The 23,520-nt window shown below is 37.1% G+C and overlaps 1 protein-coding gene across 18 annotated transcripts in view; it reads left to right on the top strand.

Annotated features, from left to right (window-relative positions):
• Mier1 (MIER1 transcriptional regulator) overlaps nt 1-23,520 on the top strand; it is a 50,691-nt gene that overhangs the window by 19,327 nt on the left and 7,844 nt on the right. For all 18 annotated transcript variants that reach the window (XM_060366029.1, XM_060366030.1, XM_060366031.1 and 15 more), the window contains 8 exons: nt 3,361-3,522; nt 4,110-4,242; nt 5,580-5,644; nt 7,806-7,878; nt 14,721-14,872; nt 15,635-15,716; nt 17,067-17,161; nt 21,685-21,812. In XM_060366029.1, the coding sequence (XP_060222012.1) occupies nt 3,361-3,522; nt 4,110-4,242; nt 5,580-5,644; nt 7,806-7,878; nt 14,721-14,872; nt 15,635-15,716; nt 17,067-17,161; nt 21,685-21,812 (890 nt within the window). The remainder of the gene's footprint in view (nt 1-3,360; nt 3,523-4,109; nt 4,243-5,579; nt 5,645-7,805; nt 7,879-14,720; nt 14,873-15,634; nt 15,717-17,066; nt 17,162-21,684; nt 21,813-23,520) is intronic.

The raw sequence follows: 23,520 nt of genomic DNA on the forward strand, positions 1-23,520 counted from the left end.
ATGATAATGCTGGGCAGAGTGCATGGAATCTTATGTAAGAAGTGGGAAATAGCAAGAGCTGGAGAGGACAGGAACTCCACAAGGAGAGCAACAGAACCAGAAATTTGAACACAGGGGTCTTCCCAGAGACTTATACTCCAACCAAGTACCATGCATGGAGATAACCTAGAACCCCTGCACAGATGTAGCCCATGGCAGTTTAATGTCCAAGTAGGTTACATAGTAATGGGAAGAGGGACTGCCTCTGACATAATCTGATTGGCCTGCTCTTTGATCACCTCCCCCTGAGGGAGGAGCAGTCTTACGAGGCCACAGAAGATGACAATGCAGCCTCTCCTGATGAGACCTGATAGACTAAGATCAGAAGGAAGGAGAGGAGGACCTCCCCTATCAGTGGACTTGGGGAGGGGCATGCGTGAAGAAGGGGGAGGGAGGGTGGGGTCGGGAGGAGAGGAAGGAGGGGCTTATGGGGGGGATACCAAGTGAATAAAGTGTAATTAATTAACAAATTAAAAAAGAAAAAGATGATAACACAAAGCACTTTGCAAAGTATCTGGCACATGATAAACTAAATACATCTTAGTTGTATCATTCCTGTGATTCTCAGAGAAAGCTGTGAGCAGGTGCTATATGTCCCAAAGCTTTTGTTCTCTGTCGTTCTTTTTCCATATCCTTACTCCTGGAGGATAAAACACTGCTTCTTCGTTACGATGTTCTAATGTAAGTTGGATGAAATCCCAGTGGAATATCTAGTAGAATATAGACTTTGATGAAACTACTAGTGTGTTCTCTAGAATAGGTGAATATACCCTAACACAATAATGTGCTAATACAGTAGGACCACCCAAAGTCCTTTGACCTCTGGGTGCTACATGAGACACCCCCATCCCCTTCCTACCCCCACATACACAGATAATGTCTGTGTATCTGTTGTTAGACATGATACACACAAACACACAATGTCAAAGTCCGTATCCTTTAACCCATGATTTAGTCTCCAGTGTTTATTTTTCCATGTGTCCTATAAGACAAATGTTGGCAAGATGCTCTGAAAGACATGGAGGAAGCTGTATCATATGTTCAGTTTTAGTTGAGAGATTGGAGGATCCAGTAAATGAACCAAAGATGAATCACACTTTTATGAATTCTTAGAGCTGATGAGAGTGATAGTCATGCTGGGTGTGGTGAGGCATGCCTGTAATCCCAGCACCGAGGGAGGCAGAGGCAGGTGGCTCTCTGTGAGTTCTACACCAGCACAAAGTGAGTCCAGGACAGCTAGGGCTACACAGAGAAACTGTGGAGAAAGAAAGAGACAAGTGATAGTTACAGACTGCCATATTAGTGTTTCTTCCTGATTGACTCTCATACTTAGCTTTAGTGGCTTTTGGTAATTGTTTAAACTTCAATTGCTGAACCTACTTCTTACTTGGGGTGCCCAGTGAGTTTAAGGAAAATTACGTGAGCTGGAATTAGGAAGTTCAGGGGTTAAGGTCTTTAAAAAGCATGTTCTGTATCTCTGGTTTGCTTCCTTAATATGAAAATGAAAGTAGCAAACATTACTGCCTGATACAGTTAAAGATCTGAGGAGACTGCACTTCTGGCTACTTTCATTCTTAGAGAAAGGGAAATCAAAGCACCTGGCCCAGGTGCTTTACCACTAAGAGATGCTTTGGGAAGGCTATTTGCTACTGTGTATGAAGATATCTTTTTCTCTAACCTTCTTTTACTCCTTCTGTGTCTTGGTTTTGAAGTTCTGTTCTTTGTGAGTACTGACTCTTAATCTCAAATTTCAGTGTCCTTTGCACAGTTCAGACTTTCAGTTTTCCACGGGCCAATTCCTTCTATACCTCAGCTAGAGTTTTGGTTATGCTTTTAAAATAACACAGCATGGCCGTCAATTATTTCATCTGGATGCAGCATTGCTTGTCAGACTGTATTTTCTACAAATTATTGGACCTTTCAGAACTGAACTTGCTTTCAAAATAGGCACATAAATTATTTACAGCTTGTAGTTCCAAGTAGCAAATGGCATTTTCTCTCTATGAGGAATTTACAGATTATAATTACTAGATTCTTTTTCTTAACAAATTGTGTGTGTGTGTGTGTGTGTGTGTGTGTGTGTGTGTATGTATCAGGGCATATACTTGAGTGCAGGTGCCCAAGGACAGAGATGTCACATCCCCTGGAACTGGAGTTATAGGCAATTATGAGTTGCCCAGTTGAGGTGCTGAGAACTGAATCCAGGTCCTCTGCATGAGCAATAAGTGCTCTCAGCACACACAAACACACCTCTACATAGTTTCTAAGTGAGGGGACATTAACTTTGTGTTACCAACTTAGGTTAAACATTTCCAATGTATATATCCCTGCAGAAATGTGAGGGGATATGTGAGGTAGACGTCTGTTGGTTAGTAAGGCACATAATGATGGAAATTATGAAACATTCTGTCTTAGTTAAAGAGAACCGTTTCTGTAGGTTCTGAATTGACATATGTTTCTCCTCAGAACACATACATGTATTTGTGTTTGTTTGTATACTATGTTAAGATGATTTAGGTTAAATATTGATTATTTTACAAAATTTTTTTTCTGTTTCTGATACTTGGCATCATTTGATTAGCGACTTAGTTCTGTAGAAAACTGGTTTATTTTTTCAGATAAGGCTGTTTCTTCATTTTATTCACAGTGGTTCTGTCCTTTTAAGGGTTTGAAGAAGGTTCTGAATGAGGCCATAAGATGCACTAATAAGATTATCACCCTTTAGAGTCAGATGATGAAACTCTGCCTGTATTATAATGCAACTTGTGTGGGTTTACCGTATGTGTCCATGTTTCCTCATTATGAGATTGTTCCATAGATGTCAATGCTGACATGATCTTATGTGAATGAAGATTGCTTTTGAAAAATATGGATGTCTTTGTTATCTTGTATTGTTTTGTGTATAATTGCTATGTTCCTGCAGTGTGCTCTGTATGAGCAAAGGTATTTAATCTCCCTTTCTGGGTTTACTGAATTAGATGACATACTGTTTTCTAATTACTCTTCTTTGCTCCAGATTATTTAGGATACTGTTTGTAATAATCCGCATATAAGGGCTAACTGACTGTGTGCTATATAAACTGAATTATTGAAAAAGCTCTTAAGATTTCAGACTATTGACAATGATATGGAACAATTAGAATTGGCCAGTTTATAAGAATTTTTTAAAATGGGTTTTTCTTTGCATAATTTAAAAGTACTGAACATATTAGACACAAAACACCCACATGCTCTAAAGAAAAAAAGTGTCAATTTAGTAAATCATAACATGGAAATATAAAGTCATCGACTTCAGAAATTGACTGACTTTGGTGTACTTAGGAAGGTGACATGCCAATCCACGAGCTTCTCAGCCTCTATGGGTATGACGGCACTGTTCGGTTACCTGAAGAAGATGAAGAGGAGGAAGAGGAGGAGGAAGAGGGTGAAGATGATGAAGATGCTGATAATGATGACAATAGCGGCTGTAGTGGGGAAAATAAAGTAAGTTAGTGCATGTTTTTTGTCTTATTTGTGGAGCATTTATATTCCAAGATTCTGTTGTATTTGTAAATCCACAGATAGTACTAAACTCTAAATCAAATTTTAAAGTAAGATTAAATTTTAAAAATAAAAATACAGAAATGTGCATTATAAAAATTGGAAATCGCTTATAATTCACTTCTGTGAGATAAATTTGGTCTATATCATTTCAGATTTTTTTTGTGTTTTTTTGCTTTTTCTAAATAATACCAACTTAGAAAAAAGTTAGTTTTAAATAATACAGACTGACTGGCAGTTACATATTTTTTAAAAATCATTTTAGATACATGAAGGTCATACTGCTTTTTTAATTATTAATATCTGGTGTAACTTCATGCCCTTATCAAAACTAAGAAGTTAGCACTGCTAAACTCTAAATGTCTGGGACTTCAGGTCGAAGGTCTCGTCTCAGTTCCGAGAGCTAAGCCAGGGAATTACATTACATTTAGTGTGTTTATTATACCGGTACGGTTACATCTAAAACACAATTTGACCACTGGTCTATAACAGCATTCTTCATATTGTAAGTACGTTTTCTTATTCTGTAGGAAGAGAATACAAAGGATTCATCAGGTCAGGAGGATGAAACTCAGTCTTCCAATGATGATCCTTCACAGTCTGTTACTTCCCAAGATGCTCAGGAAATAATCCGCCCACGTCGATGTAAATATTTTGATACAAGTATGTATTATTGTTGCTATAGTTAGAACATAATTTTCACTCTTGTATATTACCTAAAATTCTAGTGTGGTTTTATTGTTACTTGAATTCAATTATTCTGAAATTGCTTTTCAAGGTAAATGGATTTTGTTAGGGATTACTATAGTATCAAAATAGGCTGGCCCTGTTCTCAATGCATGTTTCACAATAATTACTGCTTCATATACTGGCTAAATAGGAGTGTGTTCCTTTTAATTTGTGTAATCTTGAAGTTTTCATTTTCTATTTTGCTTTGTTAACGCTGAGCCATCTTTTATGTATACTCGTGTGTTAGTCAGCAACAGGGATATATTATGAGAAATATGTTAAGTTTCTTGATGGTGTGACTAATATGGATACAGCACCTTGAGATGATAAAATCTTGCAGAACCACTATCATAAGTAAATTGACTCTGTTGACCAGAGGTGACATCAGGCAGCGCATAGCTATGTGTGTATATAGTGTTGTCTTCTCTAATCTGTGGTTCCTAGGTCTAAAAAGGTGGTTAGATTCTTGGGGTGTGGATATGTGCTAATATAGTTCACCAGGTTCCACTGTTTAGGGAGGATTATGTGGAGGTCAGAAGAACAGCAGTCATTTTTCTCTGCCGTAATGTGGGTTCTGAGGATCGAATTCTGGTAGACTTCTTAGATAGCTTAGGATGACCTTGAACTTCTGATCTTAATGTGTCTACCTCCTGAATGCTGGGATCACAGGCTTGTGCCACTGTGCCTTATTTCACGCTGTGCTGGTGATTACACCCAGTGCTTTGTGCGTATTAAGTAAGTACCAGCCCTCTACAGCATCCTCGCTTGAATGCAACCAAGCAACAGCTCACATGGCGTGGATGTAGTAGAAATTGAGAATAAAGGTTTCTAAAAGGTACCGAGCCTTGTTCTTTTGCCACAAAATTCCCCGTTTTATAAAGAACATTTTCTGGAAAACATTGTTTTGTCTAAGTCCCTCTTTTCCATGTGAAGAACTTTTACATCATGCAACTTGCTTTGTAACTAGACATTAGTAAGAGATAATGTTGACACTAATCCTGCAGTTTTTGTGTTCTTAGGAAGTTATTTCCTGAGAAATGACTTGCCCCAAGAGATTTATGGTTTTTCTTTTATTTGAGAGAAACATTTTTGTGCTTATTGTCTCATTTTAAATACAGTGTTTGTTACTTGATTTTAAATATCTTGGCCTAATTTAGCAGACCCTTTGCCATATTTATATATTTGGTGGTAGGTATAAAAATGCAAAGATAGTACTAGTATAGACAGGATAAATATCTGTTTTATGGTATTAATTCTCCTATGTATTCTAGATAGTGAAATAGAAGAAGAATCTGAAGAAGATGAAGATTATATTCCGTCAGAAGACTGGAAAAAGGTATTTTTTAATGCTTCATGTATATTGATGAATTCAATGGATTAGCCTTTTTGTGACATTTAATCATTTCGTAAATATTGGTACAAGTTCCCATTAATATATCCAACTAAGAAATACTTTTATCTTTTCATAAAATGATTCTGTGGGTAGAATGATATTTTGCTAAGTGTATTGATATTCCACCTATATTAGAAATCCAAATTTCTAATCTGAGGTAATACAGAATTCAAATTTTGTTGTCTTGTTAAAATGTGACTAACCTTTGCAGTTTCCCACTCCAAATTGCTCATTAAAGAAAACTCAGCAGGGGCTGGAGACATGGCTCTGGTTAAGAGCACTGTCTGCTCTTCCAAATTTCCTGGGTTCAATCCCCAGCACCCACATAGCAGCTCACAACTGTCTGTAATGCCAATTCTAACGGATCTGACACCTTCACACTAATGCACATAAAATAAAATTAAATGAATTATTTAAAAAAGAAAAAGAACTCAGCAAGATTGAATGTGGTGTTGATGTCGATTGGGCTGCTCTACAAACATACAACTAGTCTCTAAAATAAACTTGAGACATTGGATTTTTTTTCTTTTCTCCTTAAAATGTTATGTAGTATTATTTATTCAGTTACCTACACAGTTAAATTTAGAGTTTAGTTTTGTGGTGTTGCATAGGAGTTGAAGCTCTTAGGAAGTGTTAGTATACACATTTTTGCAGAAGGATGTTTTTCTTAGTGAGAGATGATTGCCTGATTCTGTCCTCTTTAAAAAATAACACCTGTTGAGATTGTTTGTTTGTTCTTTTTGGGTTTTGTTTTATTTCCTTATTTTATATTTATAGATATTTTGCCTCCATGTATAGTTGTTCCTGTTAGAACATGGCAGCCGTTATAGAGCAGTTGTAACTACCGTCAGAAGACTGTTGGTGTTTTCCTATAGAAGGAAGGAACTGGAATGAGTCATTAGAAACTGAGCCACTACTTTCTGCACCTCCTTTTCTACTGTTTGCAATTCTTTCCCTTCTGGGGAGGTGTTAGAGTATATAGTGTAGATGATTAACTGAAGAGGGAATTCTGTACAAGAATCTATAGGGAATAATTCTCTTGGGGGGATGAAACGTAAGGAACATGGCTATTTGAGACTGTTTGTGGGCACAGGTGAATAAAGTAAAAAGGCACAGGGATTGGCATCAGAGGGACTCTGTAGTGGACACCATTAAAAGAATTGTCAGACAGCATGAAGGAAGCCTTTTTTTTTTTTTTTTTCTTTCAAAACCAACTGAGAAAGTCTGGTTTTCCTCTCTAGTAGAACAATGGTTTTGCTGCGTTGAGCATGTGCATGAAGCTACAGTAGGTAGAATAAGATGCTGTTTACAAAGAAGTGACAACAGCAGCAGAGGGGAAGCTTTTAAGCCCTGGGAGTCATCTAAACTTCCTCCAACATGCTTATACCTTTGATGTGAAGTACTTGCTTGAAGGTGCCACGTCTATCTGTGATGATTCCATGCCCCGAGAAGTGTCCTTGGTGATTTCCAGTTGCCTTTCCCAAGAGCCAGTTTCAAACCTTTTTTTGGAAAGGGGTGCTTTTGGTTTTCTATTAAAGTCAAGCACTAACCTCACTGTGAATCTGCTTAGTTCTTTACAAGCCTTTTATATTCCACCCCCCCTTATCTTAAAGCTTTGTTTCTCAGTCCTAAGTATAAGTTAGAATTGCCTGTATTAAGCACTGAGCCCTATCAATAGAGGTTCTCCTCAGTAAGTATGAGTTGGAACCTAAAGACTTGAATTTCTAAGTTTTCCTAGTAATGCTGATATTGCTGATGCAAAGTATCATAAGTGTAGGTGCTCTAAAACACCCAAAGTTGACTTGCCCTTTTCCAGGATATTTTTGGTTATTTTAATGAATTGATCAAAATGTGCTGTTACCATTTTTCTCCATACCTTGTACATATTGTTTATATTACATTTCACCCATTATTACTACTATTTGCCATTCAATCATATGTAAGCTCCTAGCTATTATTAACTCATTCATCCTCACAATACTACCATGAGGTAGGTAATTGGTTTTAAGACAGAAACCAGAGTGAGTTTACCCAGGAAGATCTTGAAGTTAGGAATGAACATAAGATGTGTATCACTAAATCTTTTTTGTTATGTTTAAAATAGGAAATCATGGTGGGCTCCATGTTTCAAGCTGAGATTCCAGTTGGCATTTGTAGATACAAGGAAAATGAAAAAGGTGAGTTATCTGAACTTTTGAAGTGATGATCTTATTTTGGGGGATGGTGTGTGTTTGTTGGATTCTTCCTCTATAGGCTCTTCACCTTGAGACACAGCTAGGCTGGCTGCAGTGAGCATCTGTGTTCTACCACTGGTGGATTATGGATGCTCACTGCTACTCTGGCTTTTACAGATGGTGCGGGGGGGTCCAAACCCATGTTTTCAGGCTTGGACAGCAGCCACTTTACCTGCTGAGACACCTCCCCAGTGTGGTCTGTTAAGTTATAAAACGTGGTAAGAACATGACAGCCTACTAAATAACCCTAATGGCTTATAGAAATGAAGCTGTTTTATCTGTCAGACTGATCACTATTTTTCCAGTTTTGTCTGTATAAATCTAAAAGAAGAACATTCTGAAGGTGTGTGCTTTAAAATATCTTTTTTCTGAATTTTAAATGCTCTGAACTTGGTACTTACTAGCCTCTATAATAGATAACTTCTCAGTTTCCAGTTTCAAAACCAATTGATAAACAAGTGGTTGTTTATTTGCTTCTAAAACAGAGTAAATGTTTTCTTATTTGTATCTTAAACTAATTTGGGAATACTACCTGTATATATACATCTTACAAGTGTTTTGTTTGTTTGTTTGTTTTTTAACCATTTTATGTCAAAGTCCTAAGGCCAGTTGTACATCTAATAATGTAAAATGAATGAGGGTTTGGGTTTCTGGGGAGTTGTTGTTTTGAGAGTCAGCCTATTTCACATTACCTTTTAGGTGGGTTATAGGTAGAATGCTTTGTATGATGCATTTGTATACATATGGCATCACTTGAAGCTAAGAGTTCATTTCTTTTTCATTTTCTTCACAATACAGCTTTATATAGAGAACCTTAGAATTGGGAAGTCTTTTGTTGTTTATATTCTTTTTGCCATTTCCTCCAGCTACTTTGTTTTAAATATATATAACACTCGTTGCAAGCAGTGAGAAGTAGGATACATCACAAATTATTAAATTTTGTAGCCAGATGTAATATCACTTAATCTTGACTTTAGCAAGCTTGCCTAGCTTAGCTTCTCTATCACGTGGAACCATTGAGGACACCAAACTGGAGTCACCTTGTTCTGTGCTGGAATTTTGTGTATTTCTTAATGTGGCTACCTTATTGTATGTAAAAAATGTTGCCTTTTGTTTATGTTTGTAATCGAAATTTAAGTACAGTGTCTCTACAGTAGCAGGCCATGACCACAGCTGAGTTCTTTCTTTCTGTTAGTAGGGAACTAAGAGGTAAACATTTGTTCCATTTTACTAGGCATTTAAACATTTTTGTCTATGAAGGAACTAGTGCCTATATTTTGAAAGTTTGGCGTTAAGGGCTGTTGGTGTGGCTTAGTGGTAAAGCATGTACATACTGCACACTCCCAAGCATTCAAGACAAAGTTTTTAGTCCAGAGGTGTCTGTTCTGGACCTTCCTTAACTTGAAGCTTCAAAAGTTCCCACATGGAAGGGCAAAGAATGTGAGCAGAATGTATTGTATGAAGAAAATTTAACAATAAAAAAGAAATTCTGGCTTAAAAAAATCCCACAAAATTAATTTCTGTGCAGTGTAACCTGTGAGCATAAAGCAAATACCATTATTACACAGTACACTGCTAAAAATAAAGTTCATAAAAAGATACTGCTGATTAGTGCATCCCTGGTGCAGAACCCCAGGGTGTTTCCTACCCGCTGAGTGAGAACACGTTTTACTTGTAAAAGTGCCGCCAATGAAAAAACGATTCTAGGGTCTGGGTTTGGGTTTGGGTTGGGGTTCTGGAAATTAAACCCGTGGAACCACATTCCCAGCCTCTATTTTGAGCTAGGTCTTGATCTGTTGAATTGTCTACAGGTTTCATACTAAAAGCTCCCAAGTAGCGGGGATTGCAGGTGTGTGCCATGGTGCCTGCCTCTGAGGTCCTTATTGTAGGAGTCATTCAGAGATGGATCAGGGATCTTTTCAATGAACGAATACCCTCCCTGTGATGACTCCTCCAGAAGGAGGACAGATGTGTCTGCCATGAGATTTAGTAGACTCCCGCCCGTTGTATTCCTTACTGGTTACCACTCCTGATGTAAACAAGATTTAAAACTTACAGTAACACACTCACTAGGCACTTTCCTTTCAAACTTGCATTTCTTTTGGCTACAAAATCTCCTTGGTTATAACTTCATTAACATTTACTTACATTTTATATGAATTTTAGTTGATGCTTGACAAAGCACACATCTCTATCTGTGGGAATTAACTTTAGGACTCTCTCTTCCTTGCCCCAAGGACATCAAAATACACAGATACTCAAGTTTCCTGTGTGACTTAGTGTAGAATTTGAATATACCCTCTCATAGACATCTCGTGCTTTAAATCATATCTTGGTTATTGTACAATGTAAATGCTATATAAATCAGACTTTCTTAGGGAATAATAGCAAAAGATGATTATATAGTCAATGTAGACACAGACTTTTTCCCTGAGTGTTTTCAGCCCATTGTTAATTAAGTACACAGGTATAGAACCTGTAAGTACGGAGGGTTCATATTACAGTCATTTGCTTATTCATCTTTCTATTCTTAATGCCCACTGGTTGATCTCTATCACATAGGTGCTTAGGAAATATGTGGTGTCCTAGGTAATAATTGGGGAGAATGCTGTGGCCAGAGCCACTGGAGAGTCAGTACACTTGAGTGATTCTTTGACATTGGGCCTTTGTTACATTACATAACTTTTTTTTAATCTATAGAATTATAGAAGTAGCATTTATTTACAGAATCTTCTGGTGATTCTGCATAACACTTAGCCTTCTTTTATCTGTCACATAGTATTTCATATATAGTATTAGTATTCAGTATGATTAATCTTACTCATATATAATCTTAATCATACATATTCAGTATGATTAATTTGGAATCAGTTTGTTTGGGTTTTTTGTTTTGCTTTTTCAGAGGGAATACACTTGGAAGGTGACAGAAACCTCCTTCACTTCCCTTCATCACTGGGTTTAGGCTGGCGTTGCTTTGCATGCAGCTGGTCTCGGGCTCTTAGTACAGTGCCTGCTCCTCCCTGACTAAGAGGGCTACTAGGAGCCCTTGTCTTAAACTTCACCCAATCCTGTATACAACTAGAGAACAAGCAGAAATGAAGACCTCTTAATGAGCTCCAGCAAGTTTTGGAGTGTGCATTGACCCAGCTTAAGTTGCACATCTGGCCAGAAAAATATCACTGATCTGAGAGATAAGGGAAAACTTGTCTTTAACCTTGGCTTGTAGTTTATTTGTTCTTAGAATTAGTGTCTCCTTCAGACCATGTGAGAGTTTTGGCTTTGGTTTTTGTGGTTTTTGGGAAGTAGTTTTCAATAATGAGCTTCATTGAGATGTAATTCACACACCATACTCTGTGGCCTGTGCCTCAAATCCTGTTTTATGCAGTGTTGGGGATTCAATCCAGGGTTTCATGAATATTAGGAAAGTACGCTCCCAGCTGAGCCCAGTATCCAGCCCAAGATTCTTTCTGAACAGATGTTCGCCAGATAAAGACTGTATTAGGACAGAATATTTATTTTTGTTTCATTTTTAGAGTGTTTGCTTTGAGGCTGAGTCTCCGTAGTCCAACTTGACTTTGAGCTCCCTAGCCCCCTGAGCTAGTGTGCCATAGTACAAGGAGCTGCTTTGGGGTTTTGTTGGTTTTTTGAGACAGAATCTTACCATTTCCAGACATTCTCAAACTCTTGGGTCCAGGTAATCATGCTGTTTCAGTTTCCTGATGCCTAAGATTATAGACATACTGCCACAACACCTGGTTCTGTTCTTAGCTCTAATGAGACTAGAATGGGGACGTGAACAAATGTGGTATATATTAGGGCAGGTTGAATAGCCGTTACTCACAATACTTGAGACTGTGTTTTGGATTTCAGATCAGTTTGGCCTTTAGATGTTGTGTTTAGGAAGGCTTATCCTTTAACAGTACTGTGTAAAACAAGCAGTTCATGTAACTGTGTCAAAACACTATATGAATGTGATGTTCTGAAAATATGGTCAATTCTGAGGTGAGCTCTCCAGTATTGTATCACACTTCTGAGAGCTTTTTCATACTAAGATAGACTGATTAGATCACATTTTCTTGGGCATTAAAATAGAATAAAATTGACAATATGTTAAGTATACATTTATTCATTAGTAATTATTTCCAAATTACAGAAGTTTGTGGCATTTTAATGGTGGCTTTTAGCTTCTTTGTCAAATATTTATTTTCTCCTAACTGATTGCATAATCTTCTAGTTCTTGTATGTCGTCCTTGCCAACTATCTGTAGTAGAGTTTATTAGATAGTTGTGCTGGTTCAGCTTGGTTATTTGACACATTCAATTTGATTACTTTAAATTTTTCCAAGTTTACCGTAAGTAATAAAATAGCTGAAACGAACAATGTCAGTATCTATAAGTATGGTCCACAGAGCAGCCTGATTAGATTTATCTATGAATTGGCAAGAAGTACAGGTTCTGGGGCCTCATTTAATGACTAAGTCAGTCTTTAGTAAGATACTACCCAAGCATTTCCTGTCTACCCTTTCCTCAAATACTAGTGAACTGCTCTCCGAACTCTTGCTAATTTGCATTTGTATGCATATTGCCTATGCAGTGTGGATTTAGAGAGACTCCAGTTCCTCTCACCTCATGCTCATTACTATATTTAATTGTCTACATGCAGTGTTATTGTAACTTTCCTGAAACAATCAGCCAGCCTTATATTAGGCTCACTTGTCATTTGGTGCCACCTGGTGATGGCCATCTACCTAGTTTAAGGATCTGCAGAATATTGTCAGTGACTCACAGATATTTTTTAGGTAATTTCTGCTGTTGAGAGGTTTAAATATTGTGTAGCTTGGAGAACACTGAATTCAGACACCCACCCCTTCACTTCCTCTTTAAAGCAGAGTGAGGGATTGGTTCCCTCTGCAGAACAGGCTGAGCAGAAAATGAAAATTAGTACTCTGTCCAAATTCACTTATTAAGGGATTCAACATTTTAGTTTTAGTTTTAGAGTTTATTATGCTAACAGTTAGAAAAAGAATGGTAAAAGGACATGTTTCTGCATATTCTCCTTTGAGTTATAATTGAGAGAACCAAGAAAAAAATAGGTTTTGGGTTATTTTTGTTTTTTTTTTTTTTTTTTTTTTTGCTTGTTTGGTTGGACTTTGTTTTTCATTTTTTGGTTTTATTTTTTTTTTTAAGACAGGGTTTCTCTGTCTTTTCAGGTAGTTTTTTAAGTACATGTGTGAAGATAAAGGAAGAAAGTAATATATGTGTAGGCAATTGATACATTGCCTAGCATTCAGGAAATGCTTAATTAGCTCCTGATTCCTTTTTGTAATACAAGGAATTTTGACAGTCATCCTGTGTCTCAAAGTTTTCTTATCAAGTGATTTTCTTTCTGTTGAAATTCAAATATTTGTCTCTTGTCTTTAAAAATAAAGGTGTTATAATTTTTGTCCAACTGGATTCCCTCACTGCTGCTGTCATATCCCTACCCTCCCATCCAAACTTCTTAGAAGGTTTTTGCTTTATTTAACTTTCTATTTGCCTTTCCAGTCGCGTCTAATGCTCCAGTTAACACATCCTCATGTCCTTGTTAGTAGGCCCAGCAAGCCTCTTTTCAGTCGTTGGTCACTCTGGGATTTAATCAGGCTTGGAAGTTGTTGTTGGAAGCATCTGTCATACTCCTGTGGTGCCATGCTTGTGGTACCAGTTTCATTTTAAGCTGTGGTTTCTGGATTTTTATGTATTATCAGTGTTGTTTGGACTCATAACGCACTGTCTTAGGTCATGTCGTCCTCCCACCCCACCCTGTTTTCAAACTTCGCTGAGATTTAGACATTTATTCTTTTGTGGAGGGGTTGTGGTGCCATTGAGACAGGGTTTCTCTGTGGAGCCCTGGCTGTCCTGGAACTTGCTCTGTAGAATGTCCTCTAACTCAGTGATTCACCTCCCTCCATACTGCTAGGGTTAAAGGTAAAGTGTGTACTGCCACTGTCCAGTGACTTTATTCTTAGTATAGTGGAAATTATGATGAAATGTAAATGCATTTTAAAGGTTCTGACTTTTATATGAAAATGATTATAACACATGTGCAGGCTCATAAGCAGAGAACACAGAAAATAGAAAACAGATGTAGTATAAGCTGAGTGTGGTGGCACACACCTATATTTTCATCATTTAGGAGGCTGAAGTAAAAAGATCAAAAGTTTACGGCCAGCCTGGAATGCAATATCAAGAAAAAAAAAAAAAAGAGGGGGATTGGGGAGCTTCGGCTGTCAAGATAGTTCTGTGGGTAAAGGCACTCACCACCAAGCCTGATGACCTGACTTTGATCCTTGAGAGCTACATGTTAAGGACTGACTCCCAATGGATGATGGTGGCAGAGGCACGTGGATCTCTGAATTTGAGGGCAGCCAGATTCAAGCAAGTTCCAGGACAGCCAGGGCTATATGGGAAACACAACACTGACTCCCACAAGTGGTCCTCTGACCACCACATGTATGGTGTGCCATGTCCACAGTACATGCAGAGAAAATATGTGTAAATTTTTAAAACACTGAGTTATGGCTGGGCATGGCCTATGATCCCAGCACTTGTGGAGGGATCTCTGTGACCTCGAGGCCAGCCTGGTCTACAAAGTGAGTCCAGGACAGGCAAGGCTACACAGAGAAACCCTGTCTTGGAGAAAAACAAAAAAGTGAGTTATTTGTTTTAGTGATATATCTATTGTCACTAACTACACAAATTGTGTTATTTTTTGGTAGTTTTTATTAACATTTTGTTTTATTAATTTAGTATATGAAAATGATGATCAGCTTCTGTGGGACCCAGAATATTTACCAGAAGATAAAGTAATTATATTTCTTAAGGATGCATCTAGAAGAACAGGTGATGAGAAAGGTGTAGAAGCAATTCCTGAAGGATCTCACATAAAAGACAATGAGCAGGTACATGATGAAGGAACAGCTGTCTGGGGTTTCCTTATAAATGTCATCATCTCTCGTGGCTGCTCTCACTTTCAGTGTCGGTGCTCTGTCTACCTGAGCTCCTCTTCTGTAGAAACAGGAATTAGCACAAGACCTACTGTTAGTGTGCTTAGATTTACTTGGTAAGAACTGACTCCCAGTGGGTGATTGTGGCACATGGGATTTCAGCTCCAGTAAATTGAAACTTTCTTTGCCTATGTATACTTTTTGTAGTACTTTTAAAAAGTGTTCTCTTTTGGATTTTGTTTTGTTCATTTTCTGTCTCCATGAGACTTCACGGCTGTGATCAAGTTGGCAGCCTTCTCTCAGATAATACCATTGTGTATATTGTCAGACTAATACCTACCATGAAGCTAATAGAAGAGCATTTTTAAAAACCTTGTTGTCATTGTTTTTTTTCTCAATTTGTTTAAAATATTTAGGAATTTCAGAAGGCTCCAAAGAATTATAGCTTAAACAAAATATTTTATATGAAATTAATATCTCAGTTGCTAAGCTACTGTGGTCAGTAGGTTACATGCCCTTACATTGTACATAGTGAGAAGCATATAAGGTTGGGATTGGATTCATGTTTTTCCTTGATGCTTTGTATGTTGCTTTCACTAGAATTAGACCAGAAAGCATAGAAGCACATACATGATTCACAGTAATAATGTGCTCTTAAAAACAAGTATCAGACTGTTAAAAGTCTGTGAGTCTTATGTAGAGATCTTGTTTTTCTAGGCTTTATATGAATTGGTAAAATGCAATTTTGATACAGAAGAAGCCTTGAGAAGATTGAGATTTAATGTCAAAGCAGCACGCGGTAAGCATATGCTAGACCTTTGTTTCATGACTTGGCAGAAGTTTCAAATTTTAACCTTTTCAGTTTACCTAAATATCTCTTCAGCTAAATAATTCTAGTCTTTCTGAATTCAGTAAATATTTGCAGAGCACAAGTTTCATACAGATTGTTAAGGAATGGAATTAAGATTGTTCTGTTATGTAAGTCTAAAGTATGTAATGCCTTACAATTTCAAAATATATTTAAAGATTTTTTTCTTTGATCTTTATAATCGCTCTGTGAGTTAAATACTATAACACCTATTGCCTAACTTTAGAACTCTTGAGTTAGGGCTAATGAGGTAGCTCAGGAGGCAAAAGTAGTTGTCACTCAAGCCTAACAACCTGGAGGTTAGATAGCCGGACCCCTTGTAGAGGAGGGAGAAAGAACCAGTTCCATAAAGTTGTTCCCTGGCCTCCCCATACTCACCAGGGTACACTTAATCCAGATGTAAAGAAGTATTAAGTAGAATTGTGAGATTTAGTCTCTAAGCAAAAGTAACATGGCTGAGGCAAGTGTAAAAAAGCTATAATTAAAACCCACATTTTCCCTTTTTTTACTCTAAATTTGGCTCCTCCTCCACGGTCCTAAAAATGCTGTGTGTGTATCTGTAGACAGGGCAGTGATAGGTTATCTCTTTATTTGGCGTTAGTCTGAAGGCTCTTTAGCTCTGAGGACATAAGCATCATGGTGCCTGACAAACTAAAGGGCAAACTGAAAAACAGTTGTTGATCTTCAGAGGGTAAGTTAAAGCCTGTTGTTGGACATAACCTAGCTAAGGTGAGAATTTGAGGGAAAACTGTGAGAACAAAATATTTTTACTGGTAAGTAAATGATTATGTTGCTGAAAGAGGGTGAAGTAGGAGCAGAACATAATTCCATGGAAAGTCCAAAGTAAGAAGGAACTTAACAAGTTGAAGGAATGGAATGTGGCTACTGACAATTGGGTTAAGAAGTTCTGAATTTGGTTGTAGACCAGGCTGACCTCAAACTCACAGCAGTCCACCTGCCTCTGCCTCTCTGAGTGTTAGGATTAAAGGAGCGCACCACCATGCCCACCTAGCAAGATCTTGTCTTAATAACAAAGAAGGAACAAGTGGACAAGTGGACCAGATTTGAGATCAGAGAGTTAGGAACCAAATCGATCTAGTTTTTTATTAAATCAGGGATTTTTATCACTGTATTTTTGGCAATGACCAATATTAGCATTCAAGAGTAAGATACTCCCTTAATTGTTTTGCCAGAAAGTTAGATCTTTGTTTTTAAAATCTTTCTTTTCTTTGTTTCCTTGTTAAATATTAATAGTTTGCTCTGATACCCTTATTTTGTCAGAGGAATTATCTGTGTGGACAGAGGAAGAATGTAGAAATTTTGAACAAGGGCTGAAGGCCTATGGAAAAGATTTTCATCTGATTCAGGCTAATAAAGTAAGTAATGACTTATGTCCTCTTTTTACAAGAAGAAATTTAGTTTCATAACCTAAATTGTCACCTTAATGTGCTGTTAGCTAGTATTAAAGTTTCTGTAATAATAAATATTATAATCTTCTGATTTACAACTAATTAATGTAAGCATACTTACACTGTCTGACATATTTTCCACGTGACTTTTTCAAGGTACAATAACTGTAAGTATTTAAGAATTGAGCTCATTTACTAAGTCTATTAGCTTCTCAAATTGAATATGCAATGCAGTTACTTACTGATTTTTGTTCTGCTATTTGTGATAAGAGGTTTGTTTACATTTTTTAAATAATGTTTTTGCTTATTCATTGAGAATTTTATGCAATATTTTTTTTTATATTCTTTCTCTTCTAAATCTTCCCATATCCTATCCAGCCATCTTGTCTTATTTCTCTCCTTTAAGCACACACACGATGTCTCGTTCGTCTTAGCTGACTGCTTCTGAATGTGGGGACTGCTTCTGGGTGTGGGTAAAAGAACCTGTCATTCCACTGAAGAAAACAAATTTTCTCTTTCAGCAATTATCAGTTGCTTTTTAAAGTAATTTTGAAAATTTAAAATATTTTTAACATCAAATTTACAGTGAAAATACTTGTGTGATGTGTGTGCTATAGTGTGAAAGTCTGAGGACAGCTCTGGAGTCAGCCTCTCCTTTCCCCAGGGGGGACCTTGGGATTGGATTCAGGTTATCAGGCTTCATGGCAAGCACCTTCCCCCCCCCTCACACACACAATTAAAATCTTTTATAGTTAAGTCCTAAATGCTCTTAAATCATATTCTTAAAATGGTGTTTCTCAGAGGCATCTATCAGAGCAGGTTAGATATGATGATTTGATATCCTATAACTATCAGTCATACACAGTATATATCCTAAAGGACTCCATAATAATTTGCAGATTTGAGCATTTAATTCTTTTCAAAAGTTTTTTATTATGTTTATTCATGAGTATGGGATGGGCATCAAGCATTACTAATGAATTACTCAGCAATTAAGAACTACTGCTGCTTTTGCAGAAGACCCACATTTGATACCCAGACTCATAACCACCTGTAACTCTAGGTCCAGACAGTCTGATACCTTTGACATCCACAGGCACCTGCACACTCATGCACACACATATATGCATACACACAGTAAAAAATAATAGCATCTTTAACAAAAGGAAAGTATCAATAGTAAGAGAGAAACTTTGAACTTTGGAACTTTTGAGTGTTTAGTATCCACAGGGTGGCATCCAGTATGTCCAAATCAAATGCACTCAGCACTCTGGGAAAAGGTTGTGTTATGCCCGTCACTGACTGCATGTTCCTGAAGTTGTTCTAAAATCCATTTTGCAGGTTGGGAAGTACATTTTATTTCTCTAGTATTTCTTGCATGCAAATCCTGCTAACTAAACTATGCTGGATTACCTCTCTAGGTCACTTCTGGAACTGCTACTGAAAGTACACAAGCAAAACCTCCATCAGTGTGACTTTAAAAACTTGTAACCCTGAGCCAAAGTTTCAGCATGTGCTTCATTACAAATATAACTTTTATTCCTTTATAAATGTTTGAGTTGGGGCTTTCAATGATGAAGAATCAGCTGCCATATGCTGTACTTAGTTGCTCTAGCAAACAAAGAGAGGACTAATTCTTTGAGGGTCTGATGTGAAAATATCAAGTTGTTCTTTTTATACTTGGAATTAATTCTGATGTTAATCTTAAGTTCTGTTATAATAGGCTAATTTCATGAAGATTTTATATTGTGGTCACAGCATACCTCAGTATATCTTGGTTTTACTTTCAGTAAATTAAACAACTGACTTACTTGAAATCACTCATTAGGAAACAAAACAAATATCCTCAAAGGATTTTTTTTTTTTTTAATGTACACTGATTAGTGTTTTACCTGTGTGTGTACCACAGATGTGTTCCTGGTGCTTAAAGAGGTCAGAAGAGCGCATCAGTTCCCCTGAGACCAGAGTGAGCCACCATGTGGGTGCTAGGAATTGAACATGGGGCCTTTAGAGTCACCCAACCACTAAATGCCATTTTTCTCCAGCTCCTTGAAAGAATTTTTTTAAGCCCTTTAAAAGTTCAAGCAGAGGAAGAAAGGGGGAAATATGTTAAATCCAAAAGGGTATTACCAACAGTAGGTGAAATCAGTGCCAAAATATTTTTAAGATCAGAAATTTGTAGATTAAAACTGTTAATCACCTTGTTTGCAGAGTACTATTGCATGTGTCTTTTCTCCCTTACGTGTGTGTGTTTTCTTCTTGCACATGAACTTGACCTGCTCTTCAAGGCACTAGCAATGAAGATTTTGTCAGCACTCTTTGTTGATCACAGCTTTCAGATGTATGGAAGCCAGTAATGTGCATGAATAGTTGGCAGACCCACGAGCCACAGTAACGCCGTAACACACAGAGCACAAAGACTAGTGTAACAGCGCTTTTTCCCTGGCATATTTTTATATTTTTAGACATTATGGGAAGAAAAGGAGTCTAGATTGTTGTTGGACGAGTAGGATGATCTTTTAAATTGGCCATTTGTATTTGTTCCTGTGAAAACTGAGTGTTCTGTTCACTACCAATCCCTTGGACATTTTGGTGAATTTGGCATTTGATTTTTTTGATTTTTTTTTTTTTTTGCTTGTTTGTTTGATTGATTGCTTATTCTGTTTTGAATTTTAGTTTTTGTTTGTAAGACAAGAGTCTTATATAACCTTAAATGGCTTCAAACTAGCTGTGGAGTAAGAATGAACATGGATAAGAAAATGACTTTGAACTCCTCATCCTCCTGCTTCTACCTCCCAAGTGCTCGTCCCATAAATACCTTATTTGGAGTTGTTTCTTATTTGTTTGTTTTCTTTTTAACTTTAGGGGTTTATTTTTGGGGGCATTTTCATATGTACATTATACTTTGTTCCTTCCCTAGACACCCCTAAGTCCACCTCTTGTCTGTCTCCTTCACCCTCCCAAGTAGTACCCCTCTGCTTTCATGGCATATATATACTGTTGACTTCTGAGCCGTGTATACATATATAAATTTACATCTAGATTTTTATATATGGGAAAACGCTTTTCCTTTTTAGTCTGGCTTATTTTGCTTAATATAAGATCTTAGTCCATCCATATTTTTTTGACAGTGTTGTAATTTCATTCCATTCTTTTCTACAACTAAAGAAAATGGCATTGTGTATGTGCATGGGTTTATATCCATTCGCATGTTGATGGACATGCTTACTCCCATGTCTTGGCTGTTGTGAGTAGTGTACCAGTAAACATAGATGTCCAAGTATCTCTTTGACTTGGAATCCTTGGGTATATGCATAGGTGGGTCATATTGTAGCTCAGCTTTTGGTTTCGTGTTGAACCCCTATACTGATCTCCATACTAGTTTTATCAGCTTACATCCCCATCAAGAAATGTTGGGGGTGTGTCCTCTTTTTCCTTATCCTGAGACATTTGTTTCCCCACATCCAGCTTCAGATAAATAGGTGGTAAAAGTTTTCTCCTCTTCTGTAGGTTGTTTCTTTACTCTGCTGATGGTTCATTTGCTGGGCATGCCATCCCATTTGTCATTTCTTGGGTTTGTTACTTGTTAGTAGAGTCTCTAAAAGTCTTCACCTGTACCTATATCTTCAAAAGTTTTGCCCGTGGGTTGTTTGTTTTTTTCAAACCTTCAACAGTTTCAGTGGTTTGAATTTTATATTAAGATCTTTGATTCATATTTTTTAGTTGATTTTTCAACAAGGTTCAAGATTCAGATATGATTTCATGTTTTATGTGAGAAATCATAAGAGAATTCAAGCTTCCCTTGATTGTAAAAATGCTTTGCATAAAAAGCATTTATTCTTTGGAGTCATTTTAACCTATTTGTTACTCCTATTTGCAAAAGAGGAATACTTGTTTTATTGTAAAATATTAGAATGGTGGTATTTTTGAATTAAAAAAATGGTAAATATCTTATATAGTTATTGATGTATTATTTTTCTTAATGGATTTAGAGTAGTTTGCAGCTCAGTGGCTGTAGTTTTGCATTTCATGCATGTGTTCATTTGTCATGTATATTAACTTAAGTTTTTTTGGTTTTGTTTTTTTCTTTTTTCAGTCTGTCTTAGAGTTTCTATTGCTATGGTAAAACACTATAGTTTATTTGGCTTACACTTTCACATCACAGGCCATCATTGAAGAAATTCAGGGCAGGAATTAGAGGCAAGAACTAAAGCAGAAAGAGTGAAAGAACACTGACTATTGTCTTGGTTTTCATGGCCTGCCCAGTCTGCTTTCTGCCAAGGATTGGCCCCATCCACACCGATCATCAGTCAAGAAAATGCTCTGCAGACCTGCCTGTGGAGGAGGTCGCAGAGAGGCATTTTCTTAGCTGAGGCCCTCTTCCCAAATGACAGCAGTGTGTGTCAAGTTGAGCGCAGACTTGAGATGTTTTTCATGAAGTAGCTCTGCTAAGGAGATTATTCTTAAAAACAAGCGTTTGTTTCTTACAGGTCCGAACAAGATCAGTTGGTGAATGTGTAGCATTCTATTACATGTGGAAAAAGTCTGAGCGCTATGATTTCTTTGCTCAGCAAACAAGGTTTGGAAAAAAGAAATATAATCTTCATCCCGGTGTAACGTGAGTTGTTTTCTAAGCTTTCTTGGATTTTTCTTAAAAGAATTATGAATTTTGTAGTCCTTCACAGTACAGTTTATGTTATTTTAAACACTTACTGTCTCTTGACATGTAAGGCATACAGAGGTTGTTCTCTTAAAAAGTTGTAAACCACCATGCATCTTAAAACAGCAAGCATTAAATCAAGGTTTAGAGCGTAGGACTTTATTAGGTATTTTTGAAATGGAAGAGAAAGGACAGTGCATTTTTTAATATTACATTCAATTTTAATTCCTGGCTTCCTTTTTTATTACTATTATTGTTTATTTTTGAGGCAAAATCTTGCTATGTAATCCTGGATGAGCTGGCTTCATTCTTAGCAATTCTGTCAACCTTCCAAGTGCTGGGTTTGTGTATGTGCGGCACCACATCTGACCTTTGAAAACAGGAAACATAGACCCAAGACAAACTTTTCCAAAACTTGAGCTATATAACCAGTAGAAGGCAATTAAAGAGGAAGCTAAATTAGGTTTTTCCTTGTGCAATCTATTTTGATCTTTGGAGTTAAAACAAGATCTAAATGTAGATGTTCTTTAAAGGGATAAAGGGTACAGAAAGGTGATCATCAGGGCAAATTTTATTTCTTGTTTGTTAGACATACCTTTTCCTAGCTGTCCTGAGTCTTAGACATATTACAGAAGTTATATGTGATAATAGTAAGGCAGCTCTAACTTTCTGAGTGATGCAGTGATAGTAGCTCTGATCACACTACATGATGTACCTTACCTGCCTAAATACAGTCTCTGAAATTCTGTTAGTTTCATTCAGGCCGTGAGTTGATGTGTCAGTGTACATAGCAAAGATGCTCTCAGGCTCATTTACAAAGATGTGCTTGTTGCACATGTTTGATTATATTTTTAAACTCCTGAGACTTCGTGTTTCTTTGCTGTGTTCACCTAGAGGAAGGTATCTGGGCTTAGTACTTCCTCAGATCAGACAGTCTAAAGCCCAAGGGAAAATAAACTAAAAAAGCATAAAAAGTGAGGCCTGGGTTAGAGCTCAGTGTTAAGAGTCCTTGCCTAGTCTGCTGAAGGCCCTGCCTGGATTTGTCTCCAGCACTGCCCCTCAGCAAGGGAATACATGAATAAGATTCATCTTTGTCAAAGGACAGTGAACTCCTTACCTCTTCTGTTCCTTGGTTATTCAGAGTTGGTGATCATTAGAATGCAGTTTCATATAAAGGAGCATTACAAATTTTCATTGCTTGATACACCATTAAAATAATCTATGAATTTATTTTGATAATTTAATTATAAGCAGTTTAACCACTTACTAAATTTATCATTTTTTCTGGATTATTCAGTGGTACTATTTAAGCGTGAAAATATAGGACTAGATGTATCCATCCCTCTCTCCTTTCCTACCTCTCTCCTTCCTTCCCTTTTTCAGAAACGTTTACAAGTCATGAATCTATCATCCGCATAAGAACACAGCACATTTGCTTTGTTATTTCAGACTCCTGGTTCATCTAGTTTTCTTTTTCAGAAAGTCTTAGCAAACGAATGTGCAGAGGGCTTGGCTTAGTTGGCTCTGTGATGCCCAAGGCAGCAGGATAGACAGGAATGTACTACCAAACTTTTTTTTTCTTTATAATCTATTGTAGTCTGAAAACTTTCTGAAGGTGTTTAACATCTTAATTTCTCTTAAGCTTAAGTTTTCTGTAGGTGGACAT

This window comes from Meriones unguiculatus, chromosome 12 (assembly GCF_030254825.1).
Source record: "Meriones unguiculatus strain TT.TT164.6M chromosome 12, Bangor_MerUng_6.1, whole genome shotgun sequence".
Classification (NCBI taxonomy): Eukaryota; Metazoa; Chordata; class Mammalia; order Rodentia; family Muridae; genus Meriones; species Meriones unguiculatus.